General features: G+C 43.8%; 1 protein-coding gene across 1 annotated transcript in view; it reads left to right on the forward strand.

Moving 5' to 3' along the window:
- COL22A1 (collagen type XXII alpha 1 chain) overlaps positions 1-16,662 on the forward strand; it is a 200,587-nt gene that overhangs the window by 158,875 nt on the left and 25,050 nt on the right. Inside the window, exons 49-52 of the mRNA XM_058668448.1 lie at positions 924-977; positions 10,043-10,096; positions 12,417-12,470; positions 16,324-16,377. Of these exons, the coding sequence (XP_058524431.1) occupies positions 924-977; positions 10,043-10,096; positions 12,417-12,470; positions 16,324-16,377 (216 nt within the window). The remainder of the gene's footprint in view (positions 1-923; positions 978-10,042; positions 10,097-12,416; positions 12,471-16,323; positions 16,378-16,662) is intronic.

Genomic DNA, 16,662 nt, shown 5'->3' on the forward strand with positions numbered 1-16,662 from the left:
ACCTAACAACTCATTGCTCCATGTCTCCTTCTGGCATCACTGTCAGCCCTGTTGCTGATAGGGGCACCAAAGCTAGGAGATCTCATGTCACTGAAGCTAAAGGCATTTGTGTGTGTTAGTATAATGATCTGTTGCCTTTTCATCAAGGTGCCACAACTCCTAATTCATACAAGAACTAGTGAGTGTCCATTATATTTCAGTCACTATTTTAGTCTTTAGGCAGAAAAAGAATAGGAAAATTGCTGACCTCAAGAGGCAGGATGTGTGTGGGAGGAGGGAGACAGAAATAAACAGAAGCTAAGTGAATCAACATTGGGAGGTCAGACCCTGGAAGAGAGAGGGTGGTGAGGGGGCACAAGTGTGCAAATCTGGGCTGTAGTAGGCAGACAGTGTCTCATTGAGAGAATTGGCGAGTGGGGGAGCATTGGACGTAGGCTGTAGGAACAGCATCTACAGAAGACCAGAACTTACTTTGCTTTGCTTGATTTGTGGCTTGGAACTCTCTTTCCATTTGTCCTCCCATGTGTCTCTTCCTCTCTGAGTTAATACACACATCCATACTCTCCCTGGAGAATAAATACATTTTTTCTATTTATTGCCTTTATATGCCCTTACATGTTTTCTGAGATTATCTAAAAATGTCCATTATGAAGTAAGGCCATTTCTTATTAAATGATCTTAAGGATAACTGGCTGGTTAATGCTTTGGACCTTCCTGAAGCATGACTGCTATTCTTACATCTTTGTATTCCCAGGGAGTAGCTCATCCAAAGACAAAGAGAGAGGCACCTTTGAATAGTTGTGGATTGAGAAGTTGGCAGTGTCACAGAGTGTAGGATCTGCATTTTCCCCACAAGCAAGAAGATGATACTGATGTCTTCTGTCCAGTGCACAATTAATGTGCTTTCTCTCTTGTCTTTTTAGGGAGCCGATGGTCTTGCAGGAGCTACTGGACCACCAGGGATCCAAGGCCCCCCGGTATGTTATTCCAGGGCAGGATCTGCCTTCATTCTGTCTCTAGACCTTTTTAGAACCTAAAATGTTTGCCAATCCAACTGTGATTCGCTCTCCCTCCTGTGGCCTCCATATCCGCAAGATTCTATCCACTGCAAGTCTCACAGTCATTCTACTGGAGACATCCACTTTCTGTTAACTCCCTAGTGACTTTGCTATTGAAATAAAGTTTTGGGTGAAGTGATCTAACAAGCTGTGATTACAAAATTCAGTGTTTAATCCCCAGTGCATATAGACTCTACATTCAGTTCTTGACACTTTACATATATACCCCATATCTCTATTCTTTGTCAGTGTGGTCGCTTATGTGAGCAGGCACAGGGGAGTGGGTAGGCTTGGCGCTAACCCACCCTGAACCTGTGGCATTGTAACAGGGAAATGCCAGGTAACAGTAGCTACTGTCACTCCAACAGTTCAGAAAAGGAGTGTGAAATTAAGGAAAGTGTCCTCAAACCACAACTAATAGAGTTGATTTTTGAAGTAAGGCTTTTATCTTCCAAACTAGAATTGCATTTATTGCATGAAGCCGCGAAAACCTTTATTCATTTCTGTACCATGAGTTCCATGGTGAGGATTCCATGGCATTTAGAGGAATATCTGGTGCATTAATGTTCCTTGTCTCATCTTTGAGATTTCTCCCTTTGCTTTAGCCCTGGTAGAAAGGTCCCAAGTCATTGATCCCAGTAGTAAAATAAAGAAACTGGGGATTGTGGAACTTAAATAATTTGCTTAGGGATGACATAGAGAAGAAATGTCAATTGGGCATGACCTAGTCTATAAGAATTATAAAATCCTATTTCTAAAAAATAAAAATGCATACAAGGGGGACAAATTTTATGCACTTAATATATACTTCTTAAAGAGGTAATGATACATCCCACCCCACCCTTTCTCTCTCATTCTCACATCCCTTCCCAATTCTTTCCTTTTTTCTTATAATTTTTACAACTACACAATTTGAATTTACTTTATAATCACAAGCTTAACCCTGCACTAAATAAAGAATTCAATGAATAGTAAGTAGAAAAACTACTTTCCCTCAAGAGTATAGACTGTGGCTGTAAGAAATATCAAATCTGAAAATGTCAGTTTTCATTATTATTTTCATATTCTCTAGAAAATATATTCATATTATTTTCATATTCTCTAGATTAATCACCACAAAGGGAAAACATTACAAGTGTCTTTTTGGGATCATCTTATCTTACTAAGCAGAATGATCTCTGATTGCATCTGGTTTCTTGCAAAAGAAATCTTATGATCTTATGATATCGATGGCTCAGGAGTATTCTGCAATGTGTATTTACCACCATTTCTCTATCCGGTCATCAGCTGATGGACATTTAGACATCCATATCTTAGCTGCCAAGAGTTGAGTGGTATAGACATGGTGGTACAAATAACTCTTATGCTGATTTTATATTCCTTGGGTAAATTCCCAGGAGTGGATTATTTGTGTCATAGAGTAAATATCTTTTCAGATTTTTCACGAATCTTTGTACCATCTTCCACAGTAGTTATACATACTAGTTTACATTTCCATAAACAGTGTATTAGAGAAAGATTTTTGTTGTTGTTGTTGTTGTTTTCATCCTTGCCAGCATTTGTTGCCTTAGGATTTTTGTTTGATAGCCATTCTAACTGGTGTAACGTTAAATTACATTGCAGTTACCATTTATATTTCCTTGACAACTAGTCAATCTGAGCACTTTGTCGTGTGTCTGTTAGCTATTTGTATTTCATCCGCTGAAAAATGCCTATTCATGTCCCTTGGCCATTTACTAACTGGATTATGTGTTTTGTTTTGGTTGAGTTCCTTGAGCCCTCTGTATATCTAAGATATTAATCTTTTATTAAACATCTAGTTTGAAAATATGCTCTTTCATTCTGTCGGTTTCCTATTTATTTGGTTGAGTGTTTCCTTGTTGTGCAGAAAATTCTTAGCTTGATGTAATTCCATTTGTCCATGTTTTGCTTTTGTTGCCTATGCTTCTGGGGTCTTATCCAAGAAAACTTTGCCTGTACTAATTCTTTTGCTGTGTTTTCCATGTTTCCATTTAGTAGTTTTATTTCAGGTCTTAGGTTTAGACCCCTGATTCATTGTGACTGCTTTTTTGATCAGGGTCTAGGGTAGGTATCATGTTTTATACTTTCATATGCAGAAATTCAATTTCCCCAATCCCATTTGTTGAAGAGATTGTTCATTTTCCAGGAAATGAACTTATTCCATTTGCAAAGATAAGATGATTGGAGTTTTGGTATGGTGACATCTCCAGCTCTGTTTTTCTTACTTTAGGATTTCTTTAGCTACTTGGAATCTCTTGTGATTCATGTGAGTTTTAGGGTTGTTTTTCCAGATTTGAGAAAAATATCTTTGGTATTGTTGATTGAGATTACATTTACTATGTAAATTGCATTGGCAATTTTATTGGGTAGTATGGACATTTATATGAGATTAATACTTCCAGTCTATGAATGTAAAAGATTTTTTTCATTTTCTTGTATCTCCCATTTCTTTTGTTGTTCTTGTTTTTAAAGATTTATGTATTTTTGTTGGAAAGGCAGATTTACAGAGAGAAGGAGAGACAGAAAGAAAGATTTTCTATCTGCTGGTTCACACCCACATGTAGCCACGATGGTCACAGCTGAGCCAATCTAAAGCCAGAAGTCTCCTGGCTTCTTCTGACTTCTTCCAGGTCTCCCACATGGGTATAGGGTCTCCAGGCTTTGGGCTATTCTCTGCTACTTTTCCAGGCCACCAGAAGGAATCTGGTTAAGAAATGTAGCATCTGAGACAAGAACCAACACCCATATGGGATCCTGGCCCATGCAAGGCGAGGATTTAGTCACCGAGCCATTGCACCAGGCCCATAGCTTCCATTTCTTTCTGTAATGTTTTGTAAAGTTCATTGTAGAAATTTTTGCTTAAATTTATCTCAAGGCATTTAAAAACTCTCTGTAGCAATTATGAGTGGAATTGATCTTACAAATTCTTTCTCTGCCATGGCATTGTTTATATATGCAAATGCTATTGATTTTTGCCTGTGGATTTTATATCCTGAAACTTTGACAAACTCTCATGGGTTCCAATTTAAAAAATTTATTAGCAAAATACTAATTAACCGAATCAAGCAGCACATCAAAATGATTATTCACCTGGACCAAATGGAATTTATTCCTGCAGTGATGGTCAATAGATACCAATCAATAAATGTGAAACATTACTTTAATGAAACTGTTAAAAATATCTTTGATATATTTAGGATGCTGGACTTTCTACCATTTTCTATACCTACAATGTCATGATATACTTAAATCGCAGAATGATGAACTTGCGGATGTTGCTGAAGGACTTTACTATTGTAATAATATAGGGTAAACAAAGGGGAGTGGAAATTCCTCAGCCTATGGAAATGTCTCATGAAGAATAAAAAATTTAAAGAGTTAAAAGTACAAAACAAACCATTGAAGAATCAAAGCAAATAATTATCTCAATAGATACAGAGAAAGCATTTGATAAAATACAGATATTCTTTCATGATAAAACATAAACCTAAGAAAACTGAGTACAGAGGAACATACGTCATTATAATCAAGGCACTGTATGACAAACCCACAGCCAGCACCATATTGAATGTGGATAAGATGGATGCATTCCTACTTACTGAGACCTGAGTCACACAAAGGTGTCTGCTGATGAACCATTACTGTTGAATTCTGAAACTTTTAGTGAGAGCCATTAGACAAGTGAAAGAAATCAAGGCATATAGATGGGAAAGGAGGATGTTAAACTATTCCTGTTTGCAGATGACATGGTCTCTTGTAAAGTGGCATCCTATTTGAAAGCTATCAAGAACATCTAGAAGCCTAATGAACTATCTGAATTCTTTTTTTAAAAGATTTATTTATTTTATTACAAAGTCAAATATACAGAGAGGAGACACAGAGAGGAAGATCTTCCATCCGATGATCCACTCCCCAAGTGAGCCACAACGGCCCATGCGCGCCGATCCAAAGCCGGGAACCTGGAACCTCTTCCGGGTCTCCCACACGGGTGCAGTGTCCCAATGCATTGGGCCTTCCTCAACTGCTTTCCCAGGCCACAAGCAGGGAGCTGGATGGGAAGTGGAGCTGCCGGGATTAGAACCGGCACCCATATGGGATCCCGGGGCGTTCAAGGCGAGGACTTTAGCCGCTAGGCCACGCCGCCAGGCCCTGTCTGAATTCTTGTACAAAGGGTCCCTAAGTAGGATTTCTTCCTCCTCAGACAAGGAGGACAAGGCCCAGTGGATTCCACTTTAATTCCAAAGCATGGATCCAAGCATTCATTTGAAACCTTCCAGGTCAATGTTTTTTCTTTCTTTCTTTTTTTTTTTTTTTTTTTTTTTTTTTTTGCCACACCATCCTGCCACACTGAGAGAGGTAGTCAAAGCGGGGCTGTGGGGAATTGGGTGATTATAGCCCACATCTCTTTGCAGGGTCATCACCTTCACACTTTTCAAGCAGGATGTATAAAATAGAAAATGTTGTACAGGCAACTTTCTGTCAGCTCTCAAAGAGTGAAGGACTTTCCCAGTAAAATAATGGACTGTTTGCCTGAGGAGACCAAGATGTGAAGCCTCAATATGAAATCATAATATTCCTAGGAACTGAGTTGCATCAAACAGTAATTTGAGTCTGTCCTGGAACCCACAGCAAGCTGTGGCTGCCTTGACGCTGTCCATGGTGCTGATACTTGCCCTAACAGTCATATCAGCTTAGAAGGCAAGCTTGCTTAGGCAAGCAGTTGAGTCTCAATTTTTTTTTTTAAACAAACATTTCAAAATGGTAAATAGTCATAAAAGTGATATACACAAACCTAAACATTTTCATTTCTACTGTATTGTGAATTAAAATATCTTTTTAAAAAGTGTATTTAATTGCAGAGAGAGACCAAGAGCATTAGTGAAAAAGTGGAAGATCAAGATCCACCATCAACTTGTTCACTCCCTAAGTGCCCTTAGCATACAAGTCTTGTCTAGGCAAAATCCAGCAACTGCACCTTTGTGTCTTTTGTGGGTGGCAGGGTCCACAGTACAGGAACTATCATCCACCACCTGCCCATTGCACTAGCAGAGGCTGAATAAATGTGGAGGCAGGACTCTATTCTAGAACCTCTGATATGAGATTCATGTGTCCCAACACTCACTACACTACTTGTCAATCTCTTTTACATAGGATGAAGGTCTGTAGTTTGATCTTGGGTTCCCTGAATGCAGTTACTTGCTGCTGTTTTTGTTGCACAATGAAATCCATCCATTTATTTGTTGTCATTCTATTTTAAAATAGCTTGAGAATATAACACCTTTGAGGATGACTATAGAATCCTAGATTAAGGTTTATCCTAATTCTTTCTCTGTGTGTGGGGGGAGAGTTTCTCTTTTCATTAAATATATTTGAAGTGTAGCATGATGTTTCATATCTTTATCTTTTGCTTTTTAAGTATTTTATATAAAGCACTCTTTAAAAATTAAAAAAGAAATGAATGATAATTGTACCTGTTTGTAGTACACAATGTGACTTTTCAGTATGTGTGCTGTGTAGAATACATACTTACAAAATCAGAATGACTCACATGTCCCTCACTGTGTCAGCGCTTTATAATTAGAGTCTGGGGCTCTTCTATATGATTGAAAAACCTGTAATAGGATATTGTGAGCTGTAGTTACCTCACTGTGACCTGTGACTTCAGGCACTCCTACCTGACACCGATTCAGTCTTCGTAATTCAGCTCCCAGAATTCCAGCCTCCCTCCCAGTATCTGCTAATTAGTATTCTACATTCAGATCAAGTTTATTTTAGTTTCCATATGTAAGTAAGACCACATGTGCTATATTTCTTTCTGTGTCTTTCTGTGTGTATCTCATATCATTTTACCTGATGTCATCCAGTTTCATCCATTTTGCTACAAATTCATTCATTCGTGTTTATGGTTGGATAGTATTTTGTTATATGTATTAACCCTATTGTCCTTATCCATTCATCCAGTGGTGATTCAGTGTTTCAGTTGTTGTTTTCAACCATGCTGCAGTAAACATGGTGATGTAAATATCTCTATCTTATAATGATTTTTTTTAAAGATTTATTTTATTTTCATTACAAAGTCAGATATACTGAGAGGAGGAGAGATAGAGAGGAAGTGGAGCTGCCGGGATTAGAACCAGCCGCCATATGGGATCAAGGCGAGGACCTTAGCCACTAGGTCATGCTGCTGAGCCCTATCTTATAATGATTTAATTTCTTCTGGTTAGATAACTAATAGTGTGATTGCTGAATCATATGGTAGTTGTATTTTGGGTTTTTAAAGCAGTCTCCTTTCTTTTTTCCATAATGCTGAGCTAATTTACTTTCCATCCAACAGTGAATAAGGGCTTTTCTTCCTTCAAATCCTTAACAACATTTGTTGTTTTGTTTTTTCAACGATAACCATTCTAACTTGAGTGGGATGGCACCTCATTGGGATTTTTACTTGAATTTCCCCAGAGATAGCGATGTTGAGCTTTTTCGTTTCATATACTAATTGGTAATTTGTATTTTTTGAGAAATGTCTATTTAGATCTTTTGCTCACTTTACTAAACTGTGTGGTTTGGTTTTGCTTTGAAGAATTCTGAATATTCTGTAAGATGCATGCGTTCTTTCAGATGCAAATAGTTTCTTCTGTTCTGCTAATTTTCTCTACACTGTAGGTTGCTTTCTTTGTTTACAGAAACTGCTTGGTTTGGTAGGATTACATTTGTTGGATTTTGCTTTTGTTCCCTGTGCTTTTGGGGTTTTGTCCTTGAAATTTTTGCATATACCAGTATCTTAAAATATTTTTTCTGTGATTTCTTCTAGCAAGTTCACAGTTTTAGATCTTAGATTTATGTCTTAGACTTTTCTTGAGTTGATTTTTACATAAGACAAGGCATGAGGATCTAATTTCTTTCTTGAAATATATATCCAGTTTTGCCAGTACCATTTACTGAGGAAACTGTCCTGTCTTCAGTATATGTTCCTGGCAATTTCTTTCAAAGTCGGTTGGTTGAATACACATGGGTTCCATGTTTCTTTTCTGTTTCATTGATCTCTGTGTTGGTTTTTATGCTGTTTTGTTTATTCTAGATATTAGATAAAGACAGATATTATTAATGCAACGCTCATCAAAATGGCAATACATTCTTTACAAAAATAAAAGAAATAATTCTAAAATCCAAATGGAATCACTAGAGACTGAGAATAGCCAAAGTGATCCTGAGAAGGAAAAAAAGAATAAATAAAGCTAGGTAGTGTTGGACGTGTGGCATAGAGATTCAGACACCCATTTCCCACACCAGACTACGTACCGACCTTTGATTTCTGATGCCATGTATCTGCTAATACAGACCCTGGGAGTCAGCAGTGTTGACTACATGGTTGGGTCCTTGCCAGCCCTGTGAAGACCTTGATTGAATTTCCATGTTCCAGTTTTGCCCTCAGTCTAGTCTTGGCCATTTTATGGAATAAACCAGTGGATTGGAGCTCTCTCTCAAATCAATTAGCCCATTTAACCAGATGGCACCATAATTTTTAATGGTAAAGCACACTACAGAGCTCATTTTCTGTTTTCGAGGTGTTATATAATGAAAATTAAAAAAACTTGGTATCTTAAGTATCCATTATTAATGCCTCTCATTTTCTTTAGGTAGAGAAAAAACTCTATTGTTGAGTTTCTATGAAGTTTAAATGATATTTAATAAAAAAGAATGCATTAGGTAGCCTGATTAGGCTGTGTTTATATGGTAACATGAAATCTGCTTGAATTTGACATAAATTCTTTTTAATTTTTAATTTTTATTTTTATGGTAGCATTCCATATGTTTGGGATTTCCCTTGCCCCTCCCCAAATTTCCTTGTCCCTATTGATTTTCCCCATATTATTACAATCATCTTTAAAAAATATTTAGTTTTGAAAAATCTCAGATTTTTTATCTGCTGGTTAATTCCGTATTTGTGGGGTTTGTCCAGCACAAAGTCAAGAGCCTGCAACTTCATCTGGGTCTCACATGTGGATGCAAGGGTCTGCTTGCCCAGGCACATAGCAGGGAGCTAGATTGGAAAAGGAGCTGCAGGGCCATGAACCGGAGCCAGGGGACACCAGTGTTGCCGGTAGCAGCTTAGCCTATCACATCCCAATGCTGGCCTTTTGCCTCTCTCTCTCTCTCTCTCTCTCTCTCTCTCTTCCTTTCTTTTAACATGATAAAACCATGCCTTTAAGAATTATTTATTTGGTGTTACTTGTGGATTCAAAAGGCATGAAAAACCCGGCACAAGTATCCCTCCCAGAGGCAACACTGGTAGCAGTTGGTAAAGTTGTCAGAACTTCTGAACGGTCATGGTGGAGACCTGGACGGACATAAAATCATTCATTCTGATATAAAAAGCTCTGGTTTAAAGTTATCCATGTCTCTGACGAATGCAATGGGAAATGAACCATTAATGAAGTTGGCCAAGTGGTCTTTCAAAACATCACATCCATTTCATTGGGGTACTTGCCATGAATGTTCGTGAAGAGTTTAAAAACTCTGAACAAACAAAAATAAGGAGACCACAGGTTGTGCATGTCCTGGGCCAGGTCTACACATATGCCCAGTTTTGCAGGCTCAACACCTCAAGGTGCTATGGCTGGGTTTTCGCAGAAAGGGAACTCACATTGCTGGAGTCTGGGGACAGGTGCAAATTAGTGGCTGACGCTGGTCTTGTGGACTCCAAATCCATCAGCCTCTTCTTGCTGATCTTCCAGTCACTGATTTCCCCTAGTGCAAGGGTCAGAGTGAGTCCTGACCCCATGTGAACTCCAGCAGAGTCATGCTCTATGCCTCCACACTGTGCCTTCCTAGGAAGCTGGGAGGTCCGTGGTCTCTCCAACTAGGACTCCTCCCAGCAGGCACAGGCAGTTCTGGGCCAGGGCAGTTGTTTCTGGAGAAGCTGATCAAGACTGTTTCACAGTGTTCTCGTGGCTTGCCTGTTGTAGGGGAAGGAAGGACCTCCTGGCCCCCAAGGCCCACCCGGGATCCCCGGAATCCCTGTAAGTAACAGCTTTTGTTTGTTTTTTGTGAGTGCATGTTAGTTTGTTTACAGTCTAGTTTTCTTGTATAGAAACAAGTAGACAAAAATACATCCCATCTTGTGAAGGCAACAGAATTGTAGCTCTCACATAAACTTAGCAGAATTACACATAAACTTATCAGCCAAAGCCAAATAAAATATATTGGTTGTTGTTTATTTAAATGTTTTTCTCTTTCACATCTGTTCACACACACATTTGTAGCTGTTGGCTATAATTAACTATTTACACCCTACTATTAAATGTGCATAAATTTTACTTACAATATGTTCAATGAATGCATAATGTATAGGATCATTCTCTTGATTCATGCATGTTATTTTAAAAGGAAACTATGCAAAGAAGTGGGATTTTTTCATTTCTTCATAATGATGCCTGACTCCCCCCAATGCCCTGAAAAGTGGGGTTTGCTTGTCAGTGTGGTAGTGTCTGAAAGTCTTCATATATACTGCCAAACTGCCAACACCAATATTAACTCCCAAGAAGTAAACTGATATATCTTTGCTTTTATTGAGGGCTAACCAGGGACCAGGCAAGGGGCGGAAAGCCTACTGTGTGTCTGTGTTGCAGCTTAAAATCTGCACTCTCTGGTGTTGATGTGAGTAACTTTCTTTGCTGAAGGTGCAGAAAGTGGAGTACTGGGAAGTAAAAAAATGTCACTGTGATGTACAGGCAGCAAGAGGAATGGAAAGTCTGTGTCTTTCTCAGACCGTTTCGTAGGTCATGCCCGGGCCTCCCCAGCATCTTCTCAAGCCAGTTTCTTTCTGCTCGCACGGACTGAGCATCCCTGCTGCTACCAGTCCCAGTGTGTGGGTCTCTCCGCTCCCTGCATGTCACTCTGTGGCTGGCTTTTTCTTTCTGCATAGCTCTTTTAATCTTCTTCTCTGCAGGTCCCATGCATGGAAACACACACACACAAAGTTCCAATGTTAAGTTTTTTCAAGAAATCCGTGTGTTTGTCTTTCCCTGCCAATGCCTGCAGCACCTGGAAACAGGCTGAGGAGTCTGTGCTCTATCCAGCTTTCCTGGTAGGGGCCCTGAACCCAATTATTTGAGCTGTGGCCCACTGCATTCCAGGGTATGCAGTAGCAGGACACTGGGATTGGAAATAGAGTTTGAATTTGAGTTCAGGCATTCCATTATGGGATGAAGGTGTCCCAGAGGGCATGGTCAACACTGACAAAGATCTCTCCTGGAGTAAAGGGTTTAATTTAAAAGAGGATCAGTACTACAAGGCCTCAAAGGCAGTGCAGACCTCTTGTCTTATTTGGTGTCCGCATTGTTATGCTGGGACTGTCACTCATCCACAGCTGCAGGTACACAATGAGCACTGGGGAGGCCCATCAGATTAGATCCCTGTCCACAATGACATGCCCTTCAGCCAGGGTGCTGACATGAAGAGCTCTGGTGGGAAAAACCACACAATTTCCTTAGTGACTGTGGTGTCAAGGACAGTGACATTTTCCTCACACACTTGCAGGTGATACCTGTTGTAATGCATTGCAGAGGAAGCCTGGGGGCTAAGCTACCTGCTGGCTGCCAGGCCAGTTCATCTCTGCAGGAGGAAGGCGGCATGGAGGTGCTCAGAGTGTGACTGATGTACCCCAGATCCTGTGCCTGGCAGGTGCAGGCGGGATCCAGCCTGGCTCTGTGGGACCTGACTTCCTTTCTGCCTCGTTCCCCAAGACCTGGGGCCAGGTGGCCCAAGATTAGAAGCAAAGTTGTTCGGGTAGAATTATCTTCTCCACCTCTAGACTCTTGGGGAAATGATGATTTCATAGATACACACTAAGGTTTTATGGTCCTTTGAGGCAGGAGCTTGGCCAGTGCAGGGTGTCTACTTGTTTCTGTACAGTTTAATTTGGTGGAAAGAAACACAAACATGTTTTATAGCCCAGACACAGCCCGGGTTATCATTCCGTCTCCTAATGTATCTATCCCATGTGCTGTGTCATCAGGGCTTGCTGCATGTTGGTAATTTCCTCATCTTCATCACACCTTCATCTCCCTCACTGTCTATCACCAGCAAAGGTCAGAATGGGGCCCAGTAGCCCCAGAGTCTATTTAAGCTGAGTCATGATAATAATTTGAGATGCATTCTTTCTCTTACTGTGTACCAGGCACCAGGCTCTGAGAGCCACAGGAGGGATCGTAGAGGTGAGGAAGAGAACCAGGAAGTCAGCACTGCTCTGTCTGTTGACAAGTTCCTTACCCGCTAGCATTGTGGTGCACAGAGCTGCAAGAGTCTCATGTTCTCTCATTCTGCCTCTCTCCTTTGCAGGGAGAAGAAGGCAAAGAAGGCAGAGATGGAAAACCAGGCCCTCCTGGAGAGCCGGTAAGGGTTTCTGAGCTTCCTGGTTTGCATGCCAAGCCTCATTATTGTTCACTGATGGAGTCCCTGGGGAGAGAAGCTTCTGGGAGGCAGATGCAATGGCAGTTATTTCCTGTGCCTGAGCCCGAACTCACTCACTTCTCCCAGCGACTCTGCCGAGTATGTATACTAGCCCCATTTTAGGGCAGAAGGAGTTGAAATGGTGAACCCAAAGCCAGGGCTGGGCATGTAATGGGACAGGAACCTGCACCCAGGGCTCCTGTCCATCTCTGCACCTGTTTTACTGCCTCCTGCTGCCTCCCTTTGGGGGGTGGAGGGGGGTGAGCCAGGGAGGCTAGTGGTAGACAACTGAGATCCATTGAAAACGGGTGGTGCTTGCCAGCTCCATGTACTGAGTTTTCCCTTTGGTTCTTCTAAATTGGGTGTCCTGAGTTGCTTTTTGTGTGTTTTTGTCTTTTTCTTGACTATCAGTTGCCCAGGGACTGAAGGGTCATCAGGATGTAGTTGTGCATACAGAGACTGTTGGGGCTGTGGGGCATGTCTGAAGACCCATGGCTGTGAACTCACAGCTGCCTTCCCTGAACTTGGCCAGTCTTTCTTTCCTGGGGTGATGGTTCTGTGCTGGGGATGGTTCTGCAATTCCTGGCAGCACGTTTTTCTTTGCAAGCCTCTCTCCTAGCCAGCACCTGGAGGGTGCTGCCCCAGCTTAGAAGGCTGTATTCTGCAAACTCCACCAGTACAGCCCAGTGAAGTGATGGGTTATGCATTCTGCTCAATGGGAGGCAGCTGGCAGAAAGCATAAGGAAAAAATCCGTGGAAAATGAGGCTGAAGCTTGAAATTTTAAAATACAGATGATTGTTCAGTGGAAATGCCTCATGCCCAAGTAACTACCGCTTTAGCACCCACAGACTCTGTGTGCTGGCTCTGCTGCCGTCCGAGGTTTGGGTCCTGGAGTTCACCAGGAGGCGTCCGTGAGCCTCGGCCGTGTTTTCCACTGGCTTACCTGAGTTGCCGGAGGACAGAGGAGGTGGAGAGTTTGCTAGCTGCATCAGGCTTGTCTGTTAATGACTTTGTAACCTCCCTTTCCCAGCTGCCCTACTTTTAACTCCTGATGCAGTCACAATTGTAGAGGCCTTGGAGCTGCTGCTACGTGGAATTACATAAACGTTTCCACAGCGAGGTTTATGTTCCATTTAATTTGTTTGGTCGTCAGCTATTATGACTCATTCTGAATCCTGGGAAACTTGCTGAAAGCACCTTCTTGATGATTTTTTTTTTACATTGGTTGCCAGATGCTGAAAACAAAGCTTACTGCAGGGTGGGGAGAAGGAGCTTTCACTCGTGAGCAAGTGGGAGGCTCTTTCTGGCTGAAGGCGGACAGCAGCTGGGCTGTGGGGTGGGGCAATGAAGCAGCAAGGGGCCAGGAGTGCAGGTACTGCGACAGCAGGCTGGCAGCTGTTGTGTGTGCACCTAGGGCCTAGGGGCTTAAGCATGTCCTTTCCCCTCTGATTGTCATCCTTGCAAAAGTCTCAGCTCTCCTGTGGCTGCAGATGTGGAAACTAAGGCAAAGAGAGACCCATTGCCTGGCCAGGCTCACCACACAGCTGGGCCATGAAGCTTCTTTCAGGCGCATGCCCCAGCAGAGACTCCAGAGCTCAGAGCTCAGAGCTCAGAGCAGGGACTTAGCCTTCCTGCGGGATGTCCCAGGAGGGCGGTGCTTATGCATGGGACAACTGAGGACATTGGTGCCATCTGTGCGTCTAATGAGTGCCCATTCTAGAAGCGACCTGTGTTAGGTGCTGAGCCTTGCTGCTAGAGGACCAGGCCTCGTGTTGGGTGAGGTATGAAGACAGGACAGGGCGGTGACACCCCTTCTCCCCCACATGGGGCTGGAGAGGTCCTCTTCAGAGTTATCCAGTTAGTTCATTCCAAGATGTCATTGTGTCGCTGTCCTAAAGTTTTAGCACTCTGAGCTGTTTGGGAGGAAAGTAGCACAGCAATGGATAGAATCGGGGCACCCCAAAGGTCTCCCGAATGATTTGGATACAGGTGGGTATCTGGGAGTCGATCCAAGGAAGCACTGAGGGAGTGCACCAGGGAGAGAAGGAAGTCCCAATAGTCAGGCTTGAAGCGGTGATTCCAGGAGGCAGCTGGGAGCACCCTGAGGCTGGGAGCACCCTGAGGCTGGGAGCACCTGGAGGCTGGGAACAACCTGGAGGCTGGGAGCCCCTGGAGGCTGGGAGCGCCCTGAGGCTGGGAACACCTGGAGGCTGGGAGCACCCTGAGGCTGGGAGCCCCTGGAGACTGGGAGCACCCGGAGGCTGGGAGCCCCTGGAGACTGGGAGCACCCGGAGACTGGGAACACCTGGAATGTGGGAGCACCTGGAGGCTGGGAACAACCTGGAGGCTGGGAGCACCTGGAGGCTGGGAACAACCTGGAGGCTGGGAGCACCTGGAAGCTGGGAGTGCCCTGAGACTGGGAGCGCCCTGAGGCTGGGAGCCCCTGGAGACTGGGAGCACCCGGAGGCTGGGAGCACCCTGAAGCTGGGAGCCCCTGGAGGCTGGGAACAACCTGGAGGCTGGGAGCACCGGGAGGCTGGGAACAATCTGGAGGCTGGGAGCACCTGGAGGCTGGGAGCACCTGGAGGCTGGGAACAACCTGGAGGCTGGGAGCACCTGGAGGCTGGGAGCGCCCTGAGACTGGGAGCACCCCGAGAATCTGTGAGATCTGCACCTGGAATTCCCCCTTCCCCATCCAAGCCAGAGCCAGATGGGGCTGTGGACCTCTGTGACACACACCTGGGAGGGATGAGCCTCTAGAATGTACAGAAGATGACGAGGCTGAGCTAGGCAGGGCAATGATGCCCAGGAACACACAGCTAAACATGGCAGAGTGGGATGGAGAGAAGCAGCACTACCCTTGGAAATCAGAGCTCTGCGTCGCCCTTCTTTTTAATTTTTCCTCCAAACCCAAAGATGTCCCTTTCTCTCTTGCCAACCCTGTGACAGACCCCAAATGGCCCTCAAGGTTTATCAGTCAGGGAAATGAGAGGCACAGTGTATGTGACAATCACACTGTCCTCTGGAGAGAGGATGCCCTCTGCCTGGGCCACCACCACATTGCACTTTCTCTCACTTCCCTGCACTGACCCCCGCCCCATTTCTGACCACTGTGTCCATACTCAGGGTGCTCCCGAGGCTCTAATTGGTTCTCCTCTTGCCTTGATTCTGCTCAGGTCAGTGCCAGGCTGTAGGTAGGAAGGGGATTTGAAAAGGAAGACAGTCCCCATAACTTCTATGGGTGGCAAGCTTGGTCGGGCAGAGGCCAAGTGAACCGCAGTTCTCCCTTCTGGCAGGTGCAGCTGCTGATTGGAGAAGAGAATCCACTGGGGTAGAACAAGCAGCTCAGATTCTGCCTGGCTTAGCCCTATAGTAACTCAGTGAAAAATGTAATTTCTTTGATCCTCAGCAGCACCACTGGTAAGGTGCCATAGTTATAGTTAATAGCTACCTTGGGGTGTTTTTGTGAGCTGGGATACCGTCATTCATAACCAAGGAGGCCCAGTAATTCCCCATCCGGAGCACATCACTTCTGACAGTGAAAAGGAGTCTGATGAATAATTAATGTGGAGGGAAACCTGGGTAACCAGCATCACCACAGGACAGACACGAGCATTATAGGCCTGAGCACAGGAAGATGAGGTCTGTGTGAGAGGAAATGGACCAAGGGACAGGGGCTGGCAGGATGCCCTGGGACAGGCTGCTGGGCACAGATACTAAGAGCTGCAGGAAGCCAGCGCTGGAAAGAGTCTGCGACTGTCACCCTTCAACCCTTCTTTTCTTCCTAATTCACAGGGCAAAGCAGGAGAGCCGGGTCTGCCAGGACCAGAGGGTACCCCAGGTCCACCTGTAAGTCTGCCCAGTGCTGCCCACAGAACAGGGCTGGACAGCCACTAGGATCATGCTGGTGGGGGAGGGGCTGCCTGGCACTGGGGGCAAGTGAAGGGGTGCTGGGAGGCCCTGTTCTACGCCACAGGGGTGTTTTTGTGTAATCCACCATGTCACATGCCACCACCCCTGAACAAATACCTCCCGAATTCCAGACATTGCCACTGGGCCCCAGAGTTTCTTTGTCCTTATGCCTTGTGTTAGGATGGTCTTGGGTTTTGCCCGGATAATGGGGTCTGAAACTGA

The sequence above is a fragment of the Ochotona princeps genome, chromosome 9 (genome assembly GCF_030435755.1).
Source record: "Ochotona princeps isolate mOchPri1 chromosome 9, mOchPri1.hap1, whole genome shotgun sequence".
Taxonomy (NCBI): domain Eukaryota; kingdom Metazoa; phylum Chordata; class Mammalia; order Lagomorpha; family Ochotonidae; genus Ochotona; species Ochotona princeps.